Source organism: Arvicola amphibius, chromosome 6, assembly GCF_903992535.2.
Source record: "Arvicola amphibius chromosome 6, mArvAmp1.2, whole genome shotgun sequence".
Classification (NCBI taxonomy): domain Eukaryota; kingdom Metazoa; phylum Chordata; class Mammalia; order Rodentia; family Cricetidae; genus Arvicola; species Arvicola amphibius.
The window spans coordinates 22,701,372-22,725,977 of record NC_052052.2 but is presented as its reverse complement, the minus strand read 5'-3'; the positions used below and the strand labels follow the sequence as shown (position 1 = coordinate 22,725,977).

General features: G+C 47.6%; 1 protein-coding gene across 2 annotated transcripts; it reads right to left on the bottom strand.

Annotated features, from left to right (window-relative positions):
• Positions 1 to 2,192: 2,192 nt before the first annotated feature.
• Tmem39b (transmembrane protein 39B) lies at positions 2,193 to 24,328 on the bottom strand. 2 transcript variants are annotated; one of them, XM_038334597.1, is made up of 9 exons: positions 24,215 to 24,328; positions 20,831 to 20,957; positions 20,133 to 20,352; positions 19,436 to 19,519; positions 18,970 to 19,124; positions 10,307 to 10,643; positions 7,824 to 8,011; positions 4,109 to 4,229; positions 2,193 to 2,640 (listed from the first exon to the last, which is right to left on the bottom strand). In XM_038334597.1, the coding sequence occupies exons 1-9, from the start codon at positions 24,216 to 24,218 to the stop codon at positions 2,398 to 2,400; spliced, it is 1,479 nt and encodes a 492-aa protein (XP_038190525.1). In that variant the 5' UTR covers positions 24,219 to 24,328; the 3' UTR covers positions 2,193 to 2,397. The 2 variants fall into 2 exon arrangements, with proteins under 2 accessions (XP_038190525.1, XP_038190526.1); XM_038334598.1 differs by lacking the exons at positions 20,133 to 20,352; positions 20,831 to 20,957; positions 24,215 to 24,328 and adding an exon at positions 19,637 to 19,719.
• Positions 24,329 to 24,606: the final 278 nt, after the last annotated feature.

The following is a 24,606-nucleotide window of genomic DNA, read 5'->3' as shown; positions in this document are numbered from 1 at the left end:
AGCTGGGGTTATGTGCGATCTTTAATCTCCATCTTTTGGAAGGAAATGAAGGCTCTTATATAGTCCTCAGGGCCTATCACAACAAATTGCCAAGTCTACCCACGTGCCTGGCCAATTAAGGATAAAAACTCAAAAAAGTCAAAGTTCTATGCCTCAACTTGAGGAAAACGAAAACGGTGTCTGCCTTCAAGCAGAACTCGCCGCGCTAATTTGCTTCATCTCACAGATCTCCATGCCCGGTTCTCCTCACCCACCTGCTGACTCGTCTGGCACTAAAGACCACAGAGAGGGCTTAGCAGGTAAAAGTGCCGACGGCCTAAGCCTGATGACTGGAGCTGCACCTCTGGATTTTCTGGGGCACACAGGTTTCCAACTTCTGAAACTTGTTCACTATCTCTATACACTTTCTTGTAACAGAAACACACCTGCTCGTGCGCATGCACACACAAATACTTACAAACAAAAACATTAGTGTTTGGGTTAGAGCCATAGCTCAGTGGTAGAGTACCTGCCTAGCAAGCACAAGGTTTAGTCCTGAGTTCTGGAAGGAAAAAAAAAAACATATATATATATATATATATATATATATATATATATATATGAAAAAGATCAGCACACACACACGCACACGCACGCACACACACACGAAAGGTAACTGAATACATTAGTATCACTCTTTTGCCTAGCAATTTCCCACTGTCTGATTTCAGGAATGTCCAAACATCTGGCACACAAGCTGGTTCTTGGGCTCCTAGCTTCTCTGTGTAGGCAGATGCAGCTCCCTCCACAGGAACACAGCATCGTCCCTTGTCTTGTTTGACCATACAGTAAACCTTCCGAGATCCAATTCCACCATCACCGCTGCCTGTCTTCCCGGTCAGGGTGTCTGTCCTCTGCTCTGGCAGCAGTATTCTGCTTCTCTATAGCTTTGCCCACGGATCGGGTCCCAAGGTCTAGTCACATCTTCCCATCATCTAAGGGAGGAAAGACATCTTCCCCATCTTTCTTGTCCCGATGTCCGGCACTTCCATGTGGTAGGAACCACACTCCGCTTGTCCTCTCCCAACAAAGGAGTGTCTCAAAACCCCTAGCCTTTCCTCTCACCGGGGTGTTTTCCTCCTCATGCCCACTAGTGGCCAGTGTAACCCCAACTGCCACCTCAGAAGCACGGAGAGCACAACAGCCTCCCACTGGGCTGCTCTTTCCAGGAAATACATTTTTTGGTTTTTCAAGACAGGGTCTCACTATAGCTCTAGTTATCCTGGAACTGGCTCTGCAGACCAGGCTGACCTCAAACTCAGAGATCCACCTGCCGCTGCTTCCCGAGTGCCGGGATTAAAGACATGTGCTACTACACCTGGCTTATAACAAGATTTAAAATTACATTGATTGGGTGGAGTTGACTCAGCAGTTCAGAGCCTTGCTGCTCTTGCGAGCACCAGGGTTTGAGTATTGCAAACGTCTGGTGGCTCCCAAACCATCTGTAATCCCAATCTCAGGGGGTTCAATGTCGTCTGCTAACATCCAGTGGCACTAGTCACACATGTGCGGAGCATATAGGCAAAGCATTCATATACATAAAAAATAAATCTGAAAATAAGTAAAAATGACATTTATTTGATGTGTGTGTAGGGGCTAGAGGACAACTCACAGGAGCCAGTTCTCTGCTTCTATCACATTGAGTCCAGGGACTGCACTCTGGTTGTTGGGGTTGGTGCTAAGGAGTTTGACCATGTGAGCCACCTTGCCGGCATTTCCTCCCCACCTCCCCACCATGAAGCAGTGTCCTGCTTGGCATCAGGCACGGGGCAGGGTTGCAGTGACTGCATGCTGGAAGAATCAAGACATATCCCACTAGGACAACAGGGGCACACCTTTCAGAGGATTTTTATACCCAGCTCTATCACTCCACAGCTGGATCACCACGGCAACTCATTAGAGCTCTGAGTTTCAGTTCACCTGTGGGAGTGACAGCACACATCTCCCCAGGGCTGTCCAAACAACGACAAGGCTGAAGGAGTATATGCAGAAGCATCTGGATACAACTGACCTTCAGTTAGCCACAGCAATCACCGTTACCACAGCCTCTGGGATCCACAGAAGCCATGAGGAGCTTCCCGGCGCAGAAGCCCACACCTCTGACTGTGCATGACAGGCAGAAACAAGAGAAAGAACCACAGGACACAGGCTTGTTGGGAGTATAAAAATAAGACTTCTTTTCTTCTTATCACATCAATTATCAAAGAAAGAAACATTACGTAACAAAAATACAAAGCTCTGGTGGATTTTTTTGTTTTTTTGTTTTTTTTCCCCACCCTCCCCAAACCAAACCCAACAGCCCTTAGCCAGGAGGCCTTGGGTGAAGCCTGGCTGCTGTCTCGAGGATCACCCTGGAGCTCAGGAAAACCGGTGGTCCAGGTCTCTCTGGGGACTGGCTGAGTACGAGTAGGCTTTGCCCAATACCAGGCGGTCCCGGAGCAGCTTGAAGAAGGCGTAGTAGTTGCTGAAGAGGATGAGGGCCAGTGAAATGGTCTGGTGCCACTTCTCAGAGGACATCAAGGAGTACAGCTGGTAGACAATGACAGCGCCCTCCAGCAGCAAGAGGATGTTAAGGATCCTCAGTGGGTTGCTGAAAAAGAACTATCCAGGGGAGGGTAGGCAGAGGCCAGAGGGCATGCTCCAAAACCTGCTGCTTGGATGAGGGGGTCTTGGCTCATGGTAAAGGGGTCCCATGTATACTTGGGTGGGGGAAGACTGTGCAAGGTCAGGGGTGAACTCTGCCACCTCATCTGTCTTTGCTTATAGTGTTCTGCTGCTTCCGCATAAGCTGTTGAAGATACTTCTGAAAAGCCTTCTCTGAGAAAGAGGTCTTGTTTGCTATTTCAAACTCTTTCTGGCCTAAAATCAACTTCTTTTTATTTATTTGTTACCAGACTGGCCTTGAATACCTTCCTCTGCCTCCTGAGTGCTGGGATTAGAAACAAGCACCACCACACCCCGCTCAACTGTTTTTAATGTCAACCTCTGTGGTATTGTTGGATTTGAACAAATCAGAATCCCCCTGCCATTTTTTTTTTTTTAACAGTGCTAGAGACTGAACCCGGGCTTTGCATGTGCAACAGACTTTAGCGCAGCAAATCTGGTATCACCAGCATGGAACGGCATTCCTTTATTTTTTGTTGCTAGGCATCACAGGTATGGGAAGCCTGAGTAGGCACTACAGCATTGACTGCCAGTATGGAGGACATGTGACACCTCTTACAAGGTGTCTGGAAGGAAAACAAAATGTAGAACTCAAGAAAAAAATGTCCAGGGATCTCAGTCTACAAGGAAAGAACTTCCAACTTGTACTGGGGGTCGGGGAGCTAAAGGGACCAGGATGCTGGGTTCAGGCCTGGGCAGTGAGTTAGGAACAAGACTCCTCTCTCTCTCTCTCTCTCTCTCTCTCTCTCTCTCTCTCTCTCTCTCTCTCTCTCTCTCTCTCTCTCTGAGATATGAAGATAACTACCCAGATTAATGGTCTCCCAAGCTATGACCCTTAGTGTCCTGGCTCCACAGGGTCCTCCAGCTCCAGTAGAGGTCACTAGGAATTAAGGGAAAATTCTAGGCCCTTCAAATAGAGAAGTGTCATGAAGTTTCTATTGAAAAAGGGTATTGGAGGACAGCAGCCTTACTGAGTCAGGGCAAGCAAGCCTTTTCCCTATGCTGACTCAGGCCATTTGCATGAGTTCCCAGGTTTCTCAGTGAGTTTCTCCTGGCTATGTTAAACAAGCGTGGAATACAGCACGGAACCAGCAGTATCCCTCCACTGCTAAGATCTCTCTGTCCGTCCTCCCCCAACCCCTCCTCTCTCAGTTGTAGGCTTAGAGGCAGGAGCAGCCAGACTGCAGAACCTTCCTTTGTATGCACATCTCTCCCTCCAGCCAGTGCTCTGCAGCAAGGGAACTGCAGCTATGCTCATGGTGTGCACACCCTTGGGCTGCATGTGTGCACCGTCCTCCTCTGGGTTTTGGAAACAGTGAGAAAATCCATCATCATCCTGTTAAACCCACCCACTCCCTGCCCTGAAGATCAGACACCACCCTCCTGCCCAGAAAAGAGCACTCACGTGGAACCGGAAGTGGGAGACATCGGAGGGGATGGCGACATTGTAGTGGCCTACTGCTTTGTAGACGTTCTTACTGTGCTTCACCAGCACACCCTGTGGCCACATGCACTCTTCAGTCCACCTGCAGGCACAGTCCAAGAGTTCACTTTGTCCCCAGCTCATCCATGAAAATGGGTACTAAAGAATCGGGCACAGGGTGGTCATTAGGGTTCTACTTCCATTTCTATCACTCTGACATTGGGACTCCGCCTCTGGTCCCAGCTGCCTCCTCTAAAAAATGGGATAAGTAATTCACTGCACTCAAACATCTAGGGGTGAGGGGTTAGGAAGAAAACCCTTTCCCCTTTCTACTTGCCTCACTTGTAACCTCCTAGGGGTCCCCAGAACCAGGAATAAATGTTTAAAATGTCCTGAAGGTTCTGCAAGATCCCAGGGATCTGGCATGGCTTCTTGAGCTCCTATACAGCATCCTTGACGTCCACTGCACTGCTCATATCCCTGCCTAAGTCACTCCCTCCAAACAGACTAACCTTCCAGACGCCCTGTCCTGAAAGGTTCTTTCTCATCTTTCCAAACCTATCATCCTCCAGAAAGCCTTTCTCAAACTCTTTACAAAACTGAGTATCTTTTATTGTTCCTTGAAGTTCCTGCTACTTACTGGTCTACATTCCCTAGGGTTTGCCATTACTTTGCTTCCTATTCTGTATCATTCCTTTAGGAAGTAGACAGCATCTACTTCATGACTGTGTCCTCAGGGCATGCCACAAAACCTGGCACTGAGAAGCCAAATAAGAGCAGGGTATTTTCCGGTGTCCCGTGAGAGTCCAGGGACCGCAATGGTCCTGGGCCACTGACAGACCTCCAGCTATCCACAGCTCATGTGTACCCTATACTCCTGCTGCAGTGATTCATTCCCTTAAACACACAGCCACAAAGTAGAACACTGACTGAAAGAAGCTGGACACAGGAGTGATTTCTTAGGCCAAGAGTGGTGCACACCTTTAATCCCAGCACTTGGGAGGCAGAGGCAGATGGATCACTGAGTTTGAGGCCAGAACAAGTTCCAGGACAGCTGGGTTACTCAGAGAAATCCTGTCTTGATAAAAAAACAAAAACAAAAACAAAAACAAAAAAACAAAACCCAACCAAACAGGAGTGTCTACCTATTATTTATATAAAGTTTTGGAATATGCAAACTAAATTTTATGTACAATTTCATTTATATAAGACTCTAGAACAGGAAAATCCAACCTACAGTGAAAGAAAAGGTAGGTAGCTAGGTGTAGGTGTGTGTGTGTGTGTGTGTGTTGGGGGAGGTATATACTGGGAAGGACCACAAAGATTATTTTCTATGGAGCTAGAAATTTACTATACCTTGATGTAGGTAGTAGGTTAAATGAACGTTTATGCCTTTGTCAAAACTTTAAAAGAGCTGGGAATGGTAGTACATACCTTTACTCCAAGCACTCAGGAGGCAGAGGCAGGCAGATCTCTGAGCTTGAGGCCAGCCTGGTCTATATAGTAAGTTCCAGGACAGCCAGGGCTACACAGAAAACCCGGGAGGGAGAGAGGGAGGGAGGGAGTGAGGGAGGGAGGGAGGGAGAGAGAGAGAGAGAAACTAAAACCAACCAAACAAACAAAAACCCTCAAAAAATTGTAGAATTTGTAGTTTATATAGTATATTTCACTCTATGTAAATTTTACATTAAAAAAATAGGGCTAGAGCAATGGCTCAGCAGTTAAGAGCACTAGCTGCTCCTGAAACTGGGTTAAATTCCCAGCACCCATGCAGTGGCTCACAACCATCTGTAGTTCCAGTTCCAGGGAATCCGACACCCTCTGCTGACCTCTGTGGTCACCAGGCATGCAGGCAAAACACTCATATCCATAAATGAATCTAAACAACTGGAAAAAATAAAAATAAACACGAAATCTAGCCAGGCACTGCAATGGGAGAGAGGAGATAGCTGCATGTTACATGGGCAAGAGCCATGTTTTCCAGAGGCTTGCAGTCCTGGAATGAGTGGCAGGAGACAAAGGAACAGAAGGTAGCGAGTGGAGGAGCATGGTGTAGGGCACTGAAAGGAGAGGTCCTGTATGGAGGAGGGCACCTGGGGTCATCTGGGGGCTGGGAAATAAGGGAAGACGGAAAGAACATTCCAAGCAAAAGCTACCACGGGGACAGGCTGGCTGTGGAAGGGCATAAAGCATGAGAACCAAGAGGTCTGGTTGGCTAGAGGCAAGTGTGCATTAGTATACAGGACGAAAGATGAAGAAGGGCTCATCAGCCCCAGCCAAGAAGCCCGGAAGCTATGCAAAGGGTCTTGATCTTAGTCGGGCCCTGGTACAGACAGCATTCTTTCTTTCTTTTTTCTTTTTCTGGTTTTTCAAGACAGGATTTCTCTGTAGAGCCCTAACTGTCCTGGAACTCACTCTATAGACCAGATTGGCGTCGAACTCAGAGGCTGCCTCTGCCTTCCAAGTTCTGGGATTAAAGGCGTGCGCCATTATATCCGGCTACATTCTCTCCTTCTATTCCTTCTTCTCTCCAGCATAGGTGGGTAAGCTGAGCCCTCTTATGGAGCATTCAGTAAGGTCACTTCTCTCTGAACCTCATAAATCTAGCAGGAAAGAATCCTGATTGACAGGAGCATTAATACTTGGCTTTGGAGCTCTTGGTTTGTGCTTCTACCTTAGTTGGCCTCCCTCTACAAAGCTGTCATAGAAGCCTCCTCTCGGGCCGGGCAGTGGTGACGCACGTCTTTAATCCCAGCACTTGGGAGGCAGAGGCAGATGGATCTCTGTGAGTTCGAGGCCAGCCTGGTCTACAAGAGCTAGTTCCATGACAGGCTCCAAAGCCACAGAGAAACTCTGTCTCGAAAAACCAAAAAAAAAAAAAAAAAAAGAAGCCCTCCTCTCAGGTGGTTTCAGATGCAGGTATGAGAACCTTCAATGAAAGAGAATTAGTATAATCATGACAGGGACTCAGCTGAAGGAAGGCTGGCTCAGCACCCCAAGGTACCTGTACAGGGAGACGTGAACTTCCGCTCTGGGAAGGGTTAGCCTGCAGTTAGGCCTTTTGCTCACAATCTTAGCTAATTTTCATGTGGTTATCTTCCTGCATCAGTCTGTGAACTTCTTAAAGATTTCAAGCATTGTTTTACCCCTGCAGCTCTCCCTCCCTGGTCAGGCTTTGCCATGAGCTAGCAGAACGGCTTCTTGTCCTCACTGAGATTTTGAAAAGAACACATTGGAGAGGTTCTTTCTACTGTGCAAAGTCCTCTATAGCTCCCCTTAGCTTACAGGTCAAAGAGCAAACTCCTCTGCCTGATGCAGAGCCCCAGGCCTGAAATGGCGTAGGTAGAAGCGAATGACAAATGAAGAAGCAGTCAATGCAATGGGTAGGGGACGAGTGAGCAGGAGTGAAGAATGACTGCATGCATGAGCAGAAGTCAGAGAGTGAACGAGAAAGTCAGTGCGTTCCTGCATTAGCACCTGTGCCCTCCCATGTGCAGCACACCTGCAAGCTCCCCACGGACAAAGAACAGGTCTGTCTAGAGCTCCACCATACTCTAGATACTAGTTCTAATATATAAGACAAGCTTAATAACCATTTGCTGGCCAACTGAATGAGTCAATGAGAAGATGGGAAGTAGCTTCATACTGTGACCGGGAGAACTAGGGTAGTTGGCCAGGGCAGGGTGGGGCAACTCACGGGTGCTGCAGCACGTTGGAGCAAAGAGCTGGGTCCACCTTCTGCCAGCAGCCCAGATGGGCAGCAGCCTTGTGCAGCAGGTCGCAGTAGCTGGCGGGAAGCAGGTGCTGCATGAGGATCACAGAGGTGCTGATGGACACCAGCAGGAAGAGCTCGCAGGACCAACGCTTGTCATAGTAATGCGTATTCTGGGGAGAGCAGGAGGTGGGTGAGGCTCAAAATGTCCATGACGGCCTCACACCCTCGTCCTTCCCTGATTCGACCTAGAAGCCAGGGCAGAACCTTGGAGATTTCAGGAGGGCCTGAAATCAACAATTATGCACCTCGGAAGGGCAGCTCAGATCCATGTCCACCAGTTTCCTATGGTGGAACATCGCTCTGCCACCCGCTCGGGGTCAGAGCATGCCCAGGGATCCAAAGAAAAGAGTGGAGCAGTCTCGGCTCTGCTGTACATTAACAACTCTGGGACTTCTGGCAAATAATTTAACTCGTCTATGCTCTCCTTTCTTCTTTAGTTAGATGAGAGTAAGGGGAATCACCACCAACCCAGGCATGAGAGATTCCGTACATAGCAAAGTTCTCTGCCGGCAGAGTCCTCAACACATCCAATTTAAAAAACATGATGTCATGTGGGGCTAGAGATGTGTCTCGATAAGTAAGAGCATTGACTGCTATTCTTCCAGAGGACCTGGATTCAATTCCCAGCACTGACATGGTGACTCATAACTATTTCTAACTCCAGTTTCAAGGAATCTAATACCTTCTTCTGGCCTCTGAGGGCACCAGGCACATAAGTGGTACATAGACCTATACATGCAGGCAGAAACACCCACACATACAAATTAGAAAACAAATTATTTTATGTGATGTGTATGAGTATTTTGCCTCCATGTGTGTCTGTGTACCTCGTGCATGCAGTCCCTGCAGAGAACAGCTTTCAACCGCCAATCTTTTTTTTTTTTTTTTTTTTTTTTTAATTCGATTTGTTTTTTGAGAAAGGATTTCTCTGTGTAGCTCTGGTTGTCCTGGAACTTGCTCTGTAGACCAGGCTGACCTCAAACTCACAGAGATTCACCTGCCTCTGCCTCCCAAGTGCTGGGATTAAAGGTGTGCACCAACACTACCCAGCTTCTAACTCCAATCTTTGAAGTTTATCCAGTGGCCAGAGAGCTGGTTCAGGAGGTAAAGGCACCTGCTTCCAGAACTGACAACCTGAGTTCAATCTCTAGTACCCAGATTGTGGAAGCGGAGAACCAACTCCCACAAGCTGCCCACTGACACACAAACACACACACCAATGTTAACACAGTGCATCCTGGAGCAAGATTTCCAGTCTATTACAGCCAAGAAGGTACCTTCCCAGAAGAAGCTGAGAAGAGAGAGGACACTTTTGAGGTCACTAAGATCTGATAACTCTTGGTTTCTTTCTTTCAAGATTTATTTCTTGCCAAGCGGTGGTGGCGCATACCTTTAATCCCAGCACTCGGGAGGCAGAGGCAGGCGGATCTCTGTGAGTTCGAGGCCAGTCTGGTCTACAGACCTAGTTCCAGGACAGCCAGGGCTGTTACAGAGACACCCTGCTTCGAAAAAACAAAAACAAACAAACAAAAAAGGACATCAACAATTATGAGGCACCATGTGGGTGGGCACTGGGAACCGAACCCTGGTCCCTGCAGGAGCAGCAGTGCTCATGAACTGCTGAGTCATCACTCCTGTCCTAGCTCCTGACTTCTTTATTCAATGGCAAAACAGGACACTCAGACCCATGCCAAAGCAGCCACTGACTTACCAAGTCTCTTCCATTAATCAGGAGTTCTTGGATAGGTCACTCCCTTTAAGGGAACCTTATCCTCTTTATTCCAGATCTCCAGAGGAGATATCCAATCAAAACTGGTAGAGATGAGTCTGGGAAGACGACTCAATAGGTAAAGCATTTGGTGCACAAGCAAGAGTAACTGACTTCCGGTTTCAAAACTTATGCTGGGTATGGTAGCTCGGCATCTGTATATCCAACACTGGGAAGGCAGAGACAGGAAGGTCTCTGGGTCTAGCCAAATCAGCAAGCTCCAGATTCAATGACAGACCATCTCAAGTAATAAGGTAGATGGGGCTGGAGAGATGGCTCAGAGGTTAAGAGCACTGGCTGCTCTTCCAGAGGTCCTGAGTTCAATTCCCAGCAGCCACATGATCTCATCTATAATGAGATCTGGCTCCCTCTTCTGGCCTGCAAGCATACATGCAGACAGAACGCTGTATGAATGATAAATCTTAAATATAGTAGAAAGCTACTGAGAAAGACAATCTCTCTGGCTTCACCTACATACACGCACAAACATACATGCACAAATGCACTCTCACATGTGCGCACACACACACACACACACACCCCTAGAAAACAAATAACAAAAACCCCAGGAGTGTTACTTATACAAGTGGGCTCAGGGGAGGGCGGCAAGCCACTTTGCTTGTGTTGAGCTATGTACCTTGACAAACCAAACAGGAACAAAGGCCACGTAATAGGCACTCAGCATGGAGCTGACAAGCACCTCCTTCATGCGCCAATTGAAGTCCATTTTGAGGAACTCCACCTCATTGCGGATGAGGCTCGGTGACAAGCAGCAGGCATGGGTAGGCATGGCTTCTGGGCCATACAGCTGTCGAGTGTGCTGCTTCCACGTCTCCCGCAGTGTCAGCAGGTAGTCCCGACTCCTTGCCAGGCCACTGACCGCCTCTCGGGGCCCCATGGAAGCCACATGGCTGAAGAGGTTCGTCTTGCGAAGATCATAGTTCAGCTGCAGGAACGGAATGTACATCCCAAACCTGCTGCAGAAGACAGTGATGAGGCCTGGTCTGCCCAAGGGGCAGAAGCCCGACTTCAACTCTGCTTTTCCCTCTGGGCCTCACATCTCATTCTCCTATACCTCTGTCTTTCCATCCAAGTCAATGAAAGCACATCTCAGCAACAAGCACATGCTGGAACTGAGGATATAGTAGGAAGCAAGAAGGAAGTTCTTTCCTGCATGGTGATAACTAACAATCACCATAGCAACCCACGTTCATTGAGCACAGTCTATGATTCAGGCTAAGTCTTTTTTTTCCTTTTTTATTTTTTATTTTTCTCCAAGACAAGAGTTTCTCTGTGTAGTTCTAGCTGTCCTGGAACTCACTCTGAAAACTAGGCTGGTCTCAAACTCAAGAGATCTACCTGTTTCTGCCTTCTGAGTGCTGGGATTAAAGACATGCTCCTCCACCACCTGGCTCAGACTAAGTATTCTACATGCAGCCTCTTCCTTTTTTACAAGAATAACAAGCCAGTGGTGGAGGCGCACACCTTTAATCCCAGCACTTGGGAGGCAAAGGGAAGCGGATCTTTGTGAGTCTGAGGCCAGCCTGGTCTACAGAGCTAGTTCCAGGACAGCTGTTACACAGAGAAACCCTGTCTCAAAAATTCAAAACAAAACAAAACCAAAGAATAAGGATGAGAGAGCTGGAGTGTAACTCAACAGCTAAGAGTGCTTACATCTCGGGCTGGAGAGATGGCTCAGCGGTTAAGAGCACTGCCTGCTCTTCCAATTCCAAAGGTCCTGAGTTCAATTCCCAGCAACCACATGGTGGCCCACAACCATCTGTAATGAGGTCTGGTACCCTCTTCTGGCTAGCTGTATACATAATTAAAAAAAAAAAAAAAAAGGAGTGCTTACACCTCTTCAAGCCAGGTTCGGTTCCCATCACCCATACATCCTGCAGCACACATATATTCATAGGCTCAAACACACACATATATATATATATATAGATAAATGGAGAAAAAGATCAAAACAAAAAAAGACTCTGAAAGACAAAACAGAGTAAAGGTAGAATAAAGGTATTTTGGATATATAAGGAAATAAAACACATATTTCCCAAACAGTCATTGCTAAGGCCATTACCTGACAATGCACTTAGCAAAATAAGGGAGAAACCCAAGAAGGCATGGGATCTAAGAAAGCATGCAATTCAGGAGGTCAGCAAGGGAAGTCCCAGGCTGAGCTACACAGCAAGCCTACAAAGCAGGCCTTCATTCTAGAGCAGGAAGACGGAGGCCTAAGGTGGGAGACCTCTGGTAGGGAGGGAACGGGCGCCAGGTGGCATGCTGGAGGGGCTGGGTAAACATGAGGATGTGATGACAGGCCATCTTTCTTTTGTCACCAAGAAACAAGGCAATTACAAACTCCACTTAAGGGTGCTATTATTTAAATATGAAGCACACTAAAATACAGCATGAGTTTAAGGACTGATAGAAGCGGGGAGAAACCATCTGACTCTTAAACTAGCAAGTCTTCTCATGAGGCCCAAGACCATAGCCTAGGAACTACAATGAATGTTATTTTTGCACTCTTCCTCAGGCAACAAACTTAGCAGTGCTTAACTTTTATAATTAGCTTCAGACAAAGATGGAGAGCTTAGATGTGGTTATATAAGAAAATGAGAATACCAACCTTGACACATAAATCCCCACAGTCGCCAGGAAGTGAGAGGAGGAAAGAGAAAAGAACCAGGGGGTGGCTAGAGTCCTAATATTTTTTCTTAAATAAAAAAAAATCAGGGGCTGGAGAGATGGCTCAGTGGTTAAGAGCATTGCCTGCTCTTCCAAAGGTCCTGAGTTCAATTCCCAGCAACCACATGGTGGCTCACAACCATCTGTAATAGGGTCTGGTACCCTCTTCTGGCCTGCAGGCACACGCACAGACAGAATATTGTATACATAATAAATAAATACATAAAAAAAAAATCATATGCATATGGTAGTGTGTACATGTGAATATGTGCATGTGTGACTGCAGGCACTCCCAGAGTCCAGACACGGAATTGTGTCCCCTGGAGCTAGAGTTACAGACAGTTGTCAGCCACAAACATGGGTACTGAGAACTGAACTCCTGTCCCCAGGAAGAATATGTGCTCTTTTTTTTTTTAATTTTTTTATTTATTATGTATAAGGTATTCTCAGTGCTCTGCCTGCAGGCCAGAAGAGGGCACCAGATCTCATTACAGATGGTTGTGAGCCACCATGTGGTTGCTGGGAATTGAACTCAGGACCTTTGGAAGAGCAAGCAGCGCTCTTAACCACTGAGCCATCTCTCCAGCCCCCAAGAATATGTGCTCTTAACCACTGAGCTGAGCTCCAAATTGTAGGGAATCAGCGTGCATGCGCTTGCACGCTGTGTGTGGTATGCTTGTGGATGCGCTCATCTCCCATCCAGGGTATATAAGAAACCAGAAACAGCACTGAGTAGTCCTTAGAAGGGAAATGAGATGACTGGGAGGTAGCAGCAGTCAAGGTAGACGTTTTCAATTTACACTATTGTATGTTTTTGTTTGTTTGTTTGTTTGGTTGGTTTGTTTTGTTTTTCAAGACATGGTTTCTCTGTAGCTTCGGAGCTTGTCCTGGAACTAGCTCTTATAGACCAGGCTGGCCTTGAACTCACAGAGATCCCACCTGCATCTGCCTTCCTAAAGGCAGGTGCCACCACCGCCCGGCTAACACTATTATCTTTTTGATTTAAAAAATTATTTACTTTTAGGACCGGGCAGTGATCTCAGCACTCAGGAGGCAGAAGCAGGCGGATCTCTGTGAGTTCAAGGCCAGCCTGAACTACAGAGTAAGTTCCAGGACAGGTTCCAAAGTCACAGAGAAACCCTGACTTGAAAAAAACCAAATAAATAAATAAATAAATAAATAAATTAATTAAAAAAATATTTGCTTTTATTTTCTGAGTGTTCTGCCTACACGTATCCCCAAGGATGCCAGAAGAGTGTGTCTGGATCTTCTGTAGCTGAAGCTGCACTTGTCAGTATCATGAGTGCTTGGAATGGAGCCCAGAGCCGCTGGATGAGCAGCCAGAGCATCTAACTGGCTACAGAGGAAGATCCTGTCTCAACACACGCCCCCCCACAAAACCCCAAACATTAAATAAACAAGACAAACAAAGAAACAAAAAATAAGCCAGGCAGTGGTGGTGCACACCTTTAATTCCAGCACTTGGGAGGCAGAGGCAGGTAATCTCTTTGAGTTCCAGGCCAGTGAGTTCAAGGACAGCCAGTGCAACACAACTCTGTCTCAAAAAAAAAAAAAAAAAAAAAAAGGAAAAAAAAGAAAAAGGAAAAAATCAACCAAAAAAACACCAAACAAATGTAAATCCCACAAAAACAAATTATATGAATATATTAGCTAATTATAAAATTGATAAGCGTTTTAAGTGACAATCAAAGGTATAGATATAATAATTTAAGTAGTAAGACATGGAGGAACGCCTTTAGTCCCATTAGAGAATCAGAGGCAAGCGGAGCACTGCAAGTTTGATGCCAGCTTGGGCTACACAATGAGTTAGCTCTGGGTCGGCTAAAGTTATACAATGAAACCCTATTTCAAACAAATAAATAAAGCAAAAAAACTAAAAGACACTGTAAGTAAAAGTTTTTATTTATTTATTTTGGGTTTTTAAGAGTCAGGGTTTTTCTGTATTGGAGCCTATTCTGGAACTAGCTCTTGTAGACCAGGCTGGCCCCAAAGTACCTGCCTCTGCCTCCTACCACCTGGGCTGACTGTTGATTTTTTTCTGAGATAGGGTTTCTCTGTGTCCCAGAACTCACTTTGTAAACCTGGCTAGCATTGAAGTCAGAGATCTGCCTGCCTCTGCCTCTGGAGTGCTGGGATGAAAAGTGTGCACTATCACTGCCTGGCTTTTTAATTATTTACTTTTATTGTGAGGGTGTCAGGTCCCCTGGAACTGGAGTTACAGACAGTTGTGAGTTGTCAAGTGGGTATTGGGAACTGATCTCAGGCCCTCTGGCAGAGCAGTCAATGCTCTTAGCTGCTGAGCCATCTCCCTACCCCCCAACTCTCCTTTTTAGGACAGGGTCTTGCTTTGGTGTAGTTCTGGCTGTCCTTGAACTACAGAGATAAGGTTGGCCTCAAACTCTGCCTGCCGGCCAAGTGCTGTAATTAAAGGCCTACACCGTGACACCCAGCTTTTGGGGGTGGGGTGGAAGGTCTCTTGTAGCCCAGGCTAACCTCAGCTTTGCTATGTAGCTGGTAAAAACTCCCCTGCTTCCTGAGTGCAGGGTTTTTACGACTGCACCATGATTCCCAGCTAAGAGACATATTTTACCAGGCAGTGGTGATGCACGAGGCCGGCCTAGTTCACAGAGCGCGTTCCAGGACAGCCAGGGCTAAGTAGTGAAATCCTATAGCAGGGAACTAGAAACCTGGATGGTGGGATTGGAGGCTGTTTTGGCTTTTTAACTATATTAATTTACTTTTTATATTAATTTAACTTTCTAACTATTTTAATTTACTGTTTCGTTTTGTTTTCTTTCTTTCGAGACAGGATTTCACTGTTTAGCTCTGGCTGTCCTGGAACTTGTTCTGTAGACTAGACTGGCCTCAAACTCAGTGATCCACCTGCCTCTGCCTCCCAAGTGCTGGGACCAAAGGTGTGTGCCTCCACTGTCCAGATTAATTTAGTTACTGGAAGCAGGGGGTGAGCAGGGAGGGAGGCACACCCCAGCACACCTGTGTACGTCAGAGGACGACCTGAAGGAGCTGGTTCTCTCCTTAGCCATGTGGGTCCCAGGGTGTCAGTCCTCACCGAGCTATCTCACTGGCCCAGTGTTAAAGTTTATAACAAATGTAGGCGAAATACTCTTTGTGCAGTGGTTCTAATGGCTGGAAATCCATTGTGCAGTAATATTGAAGGGATGCAAAACTGTGTGTACTTGTTACAAGGAAAAGACAGAATCTCTAAAGTCTCACAAATGCAGACAAATCCAAGTGTGGAAACGCGAGGGCCAGTGAGACGGCTCAGCAGGTAAGGGGCTTGCGGCCAAGTCTGACATCCTGAGTTTGGCCCAGCAACACCCAGAGTGGAAGGAGAACCTATTCTCGCAACCTAAGCTCTAGCACTGCAGCGCACACACCACTCTACACGTGCAAATAGATAAAACCCTCTATTTCTTTTTTTTTTTCTTTTTTCTTTTTTTTTTTGGTTTTTCGAGACAGGGTTTCTCTGCAACTTTTTTAGAGCCTGTCCTGGAACTAGCTCTTGTAGACCAGGCTGGCCTCGAACTCACAGAGATCCGTCTGCCTCTGCCTCCCGAGTGCTGGGATTAAAGGCGTGCGCCACCACCGCCCGGCTCCCTCTATTTCTTTTTTACAAACAGGGTTTCTCCTGCCAGGTGGTGGTTGTGCACACACCTTTAGTCCCAGCACTTGGGAGGCAGAGCCTGGAAGATCTGAGTTCAAGGCCAGTCTGGTTTACAGAGCCTAGGACACCCAGGGCTACGGAGAAAACCCCATTTCGCAAAACCAAAATAAATAAATAAAATGAAATAAACAAAAAGGAAGGAAGGAAGGAAGGAAGGAAGGAAGGAAGGAAGGAAGGAAGGAAGGAAATAGGGTTTAAACTGTATAGTTCTGACTGGCCTGGTCCTCAATATACAGACCAGGCTAGTCTCAAACTCAAAGAATTCCACCTTCCTCTGCCTCCAGCATGCTGGGATTAAAGGCATGAACCTCCACATTCAGCAAATAAGAATTAAAAAAAAAAAAGTGGCGGTGGTGGCGCACGCCTTTAATCTCAGCACTCGGGAGGCAGAGGCAGACGGATCTCTGTGAGTTCGAGGCCAACCCGGTCTACAAGAGCTAGCTCCAGGACAGGTTCCAAAGAAAAACCCTGTCTGGGGAAAAAAAACAAAACAAACAACAACAACAACAAAAAACCAATCATTCCAATAAGCATAGTGTATATCCAATACAGGTATTTTCTTCCCCATAAATTCACCTACCCATAAAATGTTAGCCCAACACAGAAGTGTTTCAAGGAAGGACTGGAAGAAACCAAAGGAACTAGATAAGGCAAACCGCCTGCTTACCAAAATATCAGTTATATGCCATCACATATAGTATGATATGATTATTTAAAAAGTCTAGTGATGGTATGGTTACATATACTGGTCACCTCAGCACCCCGGAGGCACAAGTAAAAGCATCAAGAGTTCAGAGTCACAGCTTGAACTCAGCTACACAGCAAGCTGGAGCCAACAAGGACTACACAAAATCCTGTCCAAAAAAACCAAAACCAAACCAAATCAATACAGCTTCTGTAGAGGGCCAGAAATGTAGCTCAGCTGCAGGGTGCTTGTTTGAAATGCACGAGCTCATAGGGTTCATTTCTAGTACCACAAAACTAAGAAACAAAACAATTTTGGTTTTTCAAGACAGGGTTTCTCTGTGTAACAGTCTCAGCTGTCCTGAAACTCACTTTGTAGACCAGACTGGCCTCAAACTCTGCCTCTGCCTCTCAAGTGCTGGGATTAAAGGTGTACATCACCACCACCTGGTACAAAAAAGGCTTTTAAAAGACAGATGTCAGTCACATAATTAAAATCTAAGTGATGGAGTAGAGTGCTTGCCTAGCATACAGGAAGTTCTGGGTTGGTATCCCCAGCACCACATATACTGGGCACGACGGCAAAAACCTGTTATTTGGCACTCCTGAGGTGGAGGCTGGAGGGTCAATCTCAAGGTTAGCCCTCAAATTCAAGGTCAGGCTAGTATATAAAAACCTCTCTCTTGGGGGTGATAGCTCAGTGGTTAAGACACTTTGCACAAGACTTGGGTTCAGCTTCTAGCACCCACATGGCAGTTCGTAAATGTCATAACTCCAAACCCAAGGGATCTGACACCACCTTCCTGCCTCCAAAGGCACTTCATACACATGGACACGCAGCCAAAATACCCATATACTTAAAGACTGGTGTGTGCGTGTGTGTTTTTGTTTTGTTTCTTTCTGAGACAGGGTTTATCTGTAGAGCCCTGGTAGTTGTGGACTATTCCTTTAAAATGTGTGAAGAGTGTCACTGTGATTAGTTTAATAAAAAGCTAAACAGCTAATAGCTAGGCATAAGCAGGACTTCTGGACAGTGCTGGGAAGAAAGACAGTCACCAGCTGTATGCAGAGAGGTAAAAGCCATGACTTAGGTGGCAGCACACAGATGAATAGAAACAGGTTGATTTAAGTTATAAGAGCTAGTGGGACAATCCCAGGCTATAGGCTGAGCTTTCATAATTAATAAGTTTCTGTCTCATTTTTGTGAGCTGGCAGCCCAAAGGAAAATCCATCTACATCTAGCTGTTCTGGAACTCACCCTGTAGACCAGGCTGCCCTTGAACTCAGAGATCCAGCCGCCTCTACCTCCTGAATGCTGGGATTAAAGGTGTGTGCCACCACCACCTGGCTGATAAATACCTTTTAAACTCACAAAAACCCCTACTTATAATACAGCAGGTCTGACAGGGCACCTACACCAGCATGTTCTTAGTCCTGTAGTGTAGGGAACCAGAGGACCTAGCTCTGAGGCTTTCCAAGACCCAGAAAGGACAAAGTCAGGTAGTAACTGTTAATGCCCTGGTAGCCAGAAGACTGCTGGATTCTGAACCAGAAAAGGGCAGTTCTGGGCCCTTCCCAGATACCATCTCTCCATCTTGAACAATTGAATTTCCGGTGGGGCAGGCAAGTGAGCTAAGCAGGCGCTGAGACAAACATACATGTGCTTATGCAGACACATATACACACAGGTATATTTCACACACAGACATACACAGAGACATGTAAACAAAGACATGAAGAAGCATCAGGAGATTTCATAAACACTGAGGAGGGGGAGAGAGGGTGAAAGGGGAGGAGGATGTGAGGGATACAGAGAGAACAGAACCCTGCCCCCACAGAAAAGAGAGAGAGAGAGAGAGAGAGAGAGAGAGAGAGAGAGAGAGAGAGAGAGAGAAAGAGAGAGGAAAGGAAGACAGAGACAAAGAAAACCCAATCATTTCCATCTGCAAATGTTCCCCTGGGTATTCATTAGATCTGAATCCCATTCCAACCTCCCATTAGTAGAGATGGAATAGCTTATACCACTTCAATTTCTTCTTCAAAAGAAAAAACCTAATCACCCTGATCTCAGGAGATGTCACTAGACATCGTGAGAGGTTACTGCTGCTGCCTGCCTGCGGGTCCTCCAAATATGGAGGGAGGCCTGATTACCCAGCCATACGAAGGACAGAGTCAAGCATCTGGTGCTAGGCAGTGAGGGCTGAGGTGAGGGTACTCACGGATAGCAGAGGAACAGGAGGTTCAGGAAGGAGTAGGTCCTGAAGAGGTGGATGAGGGACCGGCACAGACTCCAGCCTGTTGCCGTGAGAACGGTGAAGCGGGTGAGGAACAGCAGGATGGAGCGAAAGAGGGAGACCTTCCCCCTCTGAGAAGCCTGGGTCGGGGTGAGATATGACAGGATGGGGCCTTGGATGGAGGCCACAGGAGTCACGCCCAAACCCCACTGAACATGGCCTATAATCCCACCCAGGGAAAGGTGCACAGCAGGCTGGGAGGAGCCTGGTACAGTCAGTCTTCCTGATGCCCAGTGGGCTGGGAGAGCCGATGGACACCATTAACATTCTTCAAATAAGTCCACAAGGACCTCAAAGAAATGCCTTAGGGTTAAGGGTTAGGTGTCTTCTTGGCATCCTAAGGGAAAAGGGGAGTCCCAAAGTCCCTGGCCAGCCTCTAGGACCCAATCACCTCCTTCACGATGGACCCAATGAAGCGGCGGCCCAGCACAATGGTGGTCACCATCAGCAAGTTGAAGTCGATCAGGTGGAAGTTCTGTCGGGGCAGAGGCCTGGGGGTCACATGGGCCGCTTCTCCACACACAGGTTTTTCTCATACCCATTACCTCCCACTGCCCAGTCCTTTCCACAGAGACTGTCCCCATTCTCTGACCTTCATTGGCCTCCAGCTGACTCAGGCCAGGAAATTACCTAGAGGAGTAGAACAGGACCCAGAGAAGGGAAGTGGGACAGTCCCTGGGGATAAGAGAGTGGTGTGTGAGCACTCTTGCTCTAACACCCATGTCCCTGAACCTCCTCTTCTGTCCAGAGTTCTTTCCACCCCTGGAACAGTCATACAGTCCCATGACTCATCTCTCAGACAGGCCTTAAGACCCAGTCTGTGTCAGATTCAAATCTTCTATCCTCACAGTGCCCAGCATAGTCCTAAGCACACTAGAAATAGTTAAGAACCATCAGTTTTGTTCCCTCTACCTTCATCAGGCCCAGTATGGAGCCAGGTATATAGTGGTGCTTGGTAAGCTATGCTAAATTTAAACCAAGCAACACGCACACACGCACATGCACGCACGCAAGCACACACAAGCACGCACGCAGCACATGCACACACACACTCACACACACACAGGGCACCGTGATTGAGCACATACCAGGGAGGTGTGGGAGGGTGGGTGGGAGGGTGGGTACCACCAGACTGTCTTATAGATGTTGATGTAGTGCACGAACAAGGCTATGAGCTGGCAGAAGAAGAGCTGGAGCTCAAACAGAATGCTGGCCTGGACTGGCAGCTCGGGAATCTTGCAGTGCTGCAGAGGCACAACTGTCTGGGTGGCCAGTGGAGGGCTGGAGAGGCCCGTCCCAGAACTGGTCCTGGAGAGAGAAAATAGTAACATCAGGAGCAAACCTGAGGACCCGATGGGAAAAGCTTCTGGAGCACAGGCCTGTGGATTCTATCAGCTCACAGGGATGGAGTCTGCCTTAGCTGACAAAGGACATGAGAAAAGAGCCTTTCCTCCCGATTTGATTCCAGTCTCCCACTCTTCCCAGGAGGGAGTTATTAGGCTTGCTTTACAGATAGGAAAAGGCGGTCCAGAGGCAGCTGGCAACCTGTGCAAGCCATCAGTAAATCAGGACTAGAACTCAACTGGAACCAAGGGCTGTGGTCTGCTCCACCCAGTCTCATGGCATCTTTCCAAATGAACACCCTTGAAGCTTGCTCTGGTTTTTGCGGCTGCTCAGACCCCTCTAACTCCACCTGATATGTAGGACACAGTGCATCCTAACATTCAATAAGGGACACTGGCCTCCACACTGCGACAGGAAGGAATGAGATGCAGAGGGGGCTCACCTGGTTCGAGAACGCACACTGGTCACGGATGCACTGGAAGTATGGCTTCCACCAGAGGCCCCTGAAGATCCTGGCTCACAGAGTGGATTTCGACAGTAAGATGTCCTGTTGGGACCTCTTCGTCCTCCTGTAGGGCATATGTCAAGGATGACAACAATACTATCTTGGTTAACTGGTATTTCATTGTCTTCCTTTCTTCGGTTTGATTTTTGAAACAGTGTCTCTTTATATAAGCCTGGCTTTCCTGGAACTTGCTATGTTGGGGAGGCCAGCCTTGAGTTCATGTACTACACTTTCTTACTCAAACCTCACAGGGGCCTATAAAGCAGACTCACCTGTTGTTCTCTGCCGTGCACCCCATCCCGCCCTGTGCTCTAGCTAGCGTGCTTCTCTCCCCTGTAAGTCATCCTTGTATGTCCTGTACCTTTGGTCAGGAGAGCTCTTCCTGGAGGCCCTTTTTTATTTATTTTTCTTCTTCTAGTGGAAATTTTCCATTTTTTAAAAATGACTTTCACCATATCTTTTTTCATTTATTTATTTATTTATTTATTTATTTAGTGTACAGTATTCTCAGTATTCTGTCTGCCTGTATGCCTGCAGGCCAGAAGAGGGCACCAGATCTCATTACAGATGGTTGTGAGCCACCATGTGGTTGCTGGGAATTGAACTCAGGACCTTTGGAAGAGCAGGCAATGTTCTTAACCTCTGAGCCATCTCTCCAGCCCTCTTTCTTAAACATGCTAAGCACATGCTCTACCACTAAGATTCACCACCAGCAAATGTCACCTTACTGACATTTGTGCTCACGCATGTGTACCTATGTATGTATGTTTGTGTGTGTGTGTGTGTGTGTGTGTGTGGCTGAAAGCCAGAAATTTATGGCCAGTATCTTTTTCATTTTGTTTTGTTTTGTTGGTAGTGATTTTTGGTTGTTGTTGTTGTTGTTGGTTTTGGGGGGGTTAAAGGAAAGGTCTCTCTGTGTAGCCCTGGTTATCCTGGAACTCACTCTGTAAACCAGGCTGGCCTCAAACTCTAGGATTTACCTGTCTCTGCCCTGGGACCAAAGGTGCTTGCCAGCACCGCCCAGCCAGTGTGACGTTTTTGATTGTGCTCCACTTTGTTTACTGAGACAGGGTCTCTTGTTGAGCTCGGAGCTCATCACTTCACTATCCAGTCTGCCCCAGGGATCTATTTCTGCCTCCCAAGTGCTGGGATTGATTACAGGTGGGTTGCCACACCCACCCAGGCACCTTCAGATGGGCGCTGGGGAACCCAACTCTGCTCCCTGAGCTTGCACAGCAAGCACTTCATCCACTGAGCCTTTTCCCTAGCCCCCCAACCCCATTTTTGAGGGGTTGCCCTATTACTCTCTCTTACTTCTATTTTTTCCCCACAATTCAATCCCTGAAGTTGTCTTTTTTGTTGTTGTTTGTTTTTCGAGACAGGGTTTCTCTGTAGCTTTGGAGCCTGTCCTGGAACACACTCTGCAGACCAGACTGGCCTCAAACTCAAATGTGTGTGCCACCATTGCCTGGCTGAAATTGTCTCTCTTTTTTAAATTTTTTTAAAATTTATTTTATGTGTATGAATGTTTTGCCTACATGTATGCATGTGAACCACATGTGTGCCCAGTGGGTGCAGAAGTCAGAAGAGGGTTTCAGATCCCTGGAGCCAGAACTAGAGATGGCTGTGAGTCATAATGTGGGTGTCAGGAAATTGAACCTAGGCTCTCTGCAAAGAGTAACAAACATTCTTAACTGCCATGCAATCTCTCCAGGACCTCTGAAATTATCTTATATGTTAACAAGTTTACTGTCTCGGCTGGGCAGTGGTGGCGCATGCAATCCCAGCATTTGGGAGGCAGAGGCATCTCTGTGAGTTCAAGGACAGCTCTGGTCTACAAGAGCTAATTTCCAGGACAGGCTCCAAAGCTACAGAGAAACCCTGTCTTGAAAAACAAACAAACGAACAAACAAAAAAAACATGTTTACTGTCTCTTCCACTAAAATGGAAGGTCAGGAAATTAATTTTTTAAAAGCAACTCACTATGTAGCACAGGGTAACCTAAAACTCACAATCCACCTGCCTCAGCCTCCCAAGTGCTAGGATTTCAGGCGTGTGCCACCAGACCATATATGTCTTTACCACTGCTGTTTCTTTATTCCAGTTTACTGGGGAATATATCAATAAGTGGATAGGAGCAGTGAGGTAGTATTTTCAGATTAGTAAACTGAATTTCCAGGATGCAAGAGGCAGTAAGTAGGAGGATCTGAGTCATGAGCTTCTCAGCTCTGGTATCTGCCGCACTTCATCTGGATGAGTCTCCAGTAATTTACGATCTAGTAGGATATGAGACATGTTTTTCCTCCAGGGCTTTGAGATCTAACTCAATGATCCAAGGCCTGAGCTTAACGTTGGCATGGCCTCTGAGGCAGCGCCGTGGTAGTGAATCCAAAACTTAAGATTTTACAAAGCTATATCCTTAAGCTTAGTGGTCTAGCCTAAGATGCCAGACAGCAACCTGCACACAGCTCCCTGCACACAGTTCCCAAACCCTTAATCGAAGTTATATCTTGTTCATCTTCCTCATAGCAACACGGTAGCCTCCATTCATATATAGTGTGCCCACGCTTCCCTGGCTCTGAGGGTTTTCTGACAGGTCTTCAAAATGTGCACGTCCAAAGCTCTGACCTCACCAAGCCCCCACACCGGAAGCTTTGTTCATACACTGTTATATTTGGCTTGGAAAACCCCACACAGCCCAGGAACTCTGCCCACGCCCACTCTTTTAGAAGCTCAGCACCCACATAAAGTCCTCAGCCCAGGGACCCCCATCACACACAACTGTCACCCCAAAGACCGCGCCCACATGCCACTCAAAGCTCTCTAGGACTAGAAGCTTGGCTCAGAATGGGCTATCTTCGGGGGCTGGATCTCCCTACTGTCCTATCTCACGCAGCGTAAGTCCCTTTAGTCCAGAAGGTTCTCTGTTATACCGGCGCCCACCCGTATCCTTAGCTCGCAGCCCGTCCCCATTTCCAGCCCGGAGAAGTGTGTCTCACCCCCGTGAACCCCCACGGAAGCCCAAGTGTGTCCCGTCCCCGTCCTCATCCACCGCCCCCCAACCGTCCCCCTACCCTCCCTCACCGTCCCCCCCACCTCCCCCACCGTCCCCCCCACCCTCCCCACCGCCCGGGCCTCCTAGATTTGGAAGCTCCACCCACCACGCAGTGGCCCGCCCCCTCAGGACCGGAGGGGCGGGGTCCCGTCTGCGCCGCGTCCCTTCCCCTCCCCCTCCCCGCGGCTCCGGTCCGCGTGGGGCGACGGTTAGCAGCCGAGCCGCCCCATCCCGGGGCCCCGGCGAGCCCAGCCAGCTCTGCTCACCCATCTCCTTCCCCCGGCGCTCTCCGTTCGCCGCCGCAGCTCCTGCGGGCAATATGTCGGAGGCGACGGCGGCCGGGAGAGGACTAACAGCCGCAGCCTAGGCCGGGTATCAGCCGCGCGCTCCCGCCAGCTGCTCAATTTGCATACTAGGCGGGCTGGGACCGAGAGCGCGCTTCTTAAAGGGGCCGTCTGATCAAAGGCTGTGCTTGCGCTCTTTGTCTAGCCTTCCCCACGCCTTTCCTGCAATATCTGCTGAAGAGATTCTGAGAGCCACGGACCAACCTCCTGTGTTTCTCTCCGTTTCTTTTCAGGGGTCTTCCGCCGCTGCTGAAATCCTATCCTTGAGCACCACAGTCACCTCAAATTCTGCGCGTCCCAAACTGGGTTCCCCT

Bases quoted from the DNA above. Each gene is read 5' to 3' on its own strand.
- Tmem39b (XM_038334597.1), bottom strand. The intron at 19,125-19,435 runs GTGATTGGGTCC...ACCCCGACCCAG, and splicing joins TTGGGTCCATCGTGAAGGAG to GCTTCTCAGAGGGGGAAGGT. The intron at 8,012-10,306 runs GTACATAGCTCA...TGCTCTCCCCAG, and splicing joins TTCCTGTTTGGTTTGTCAAG to AATACGCATTACTATGACAA.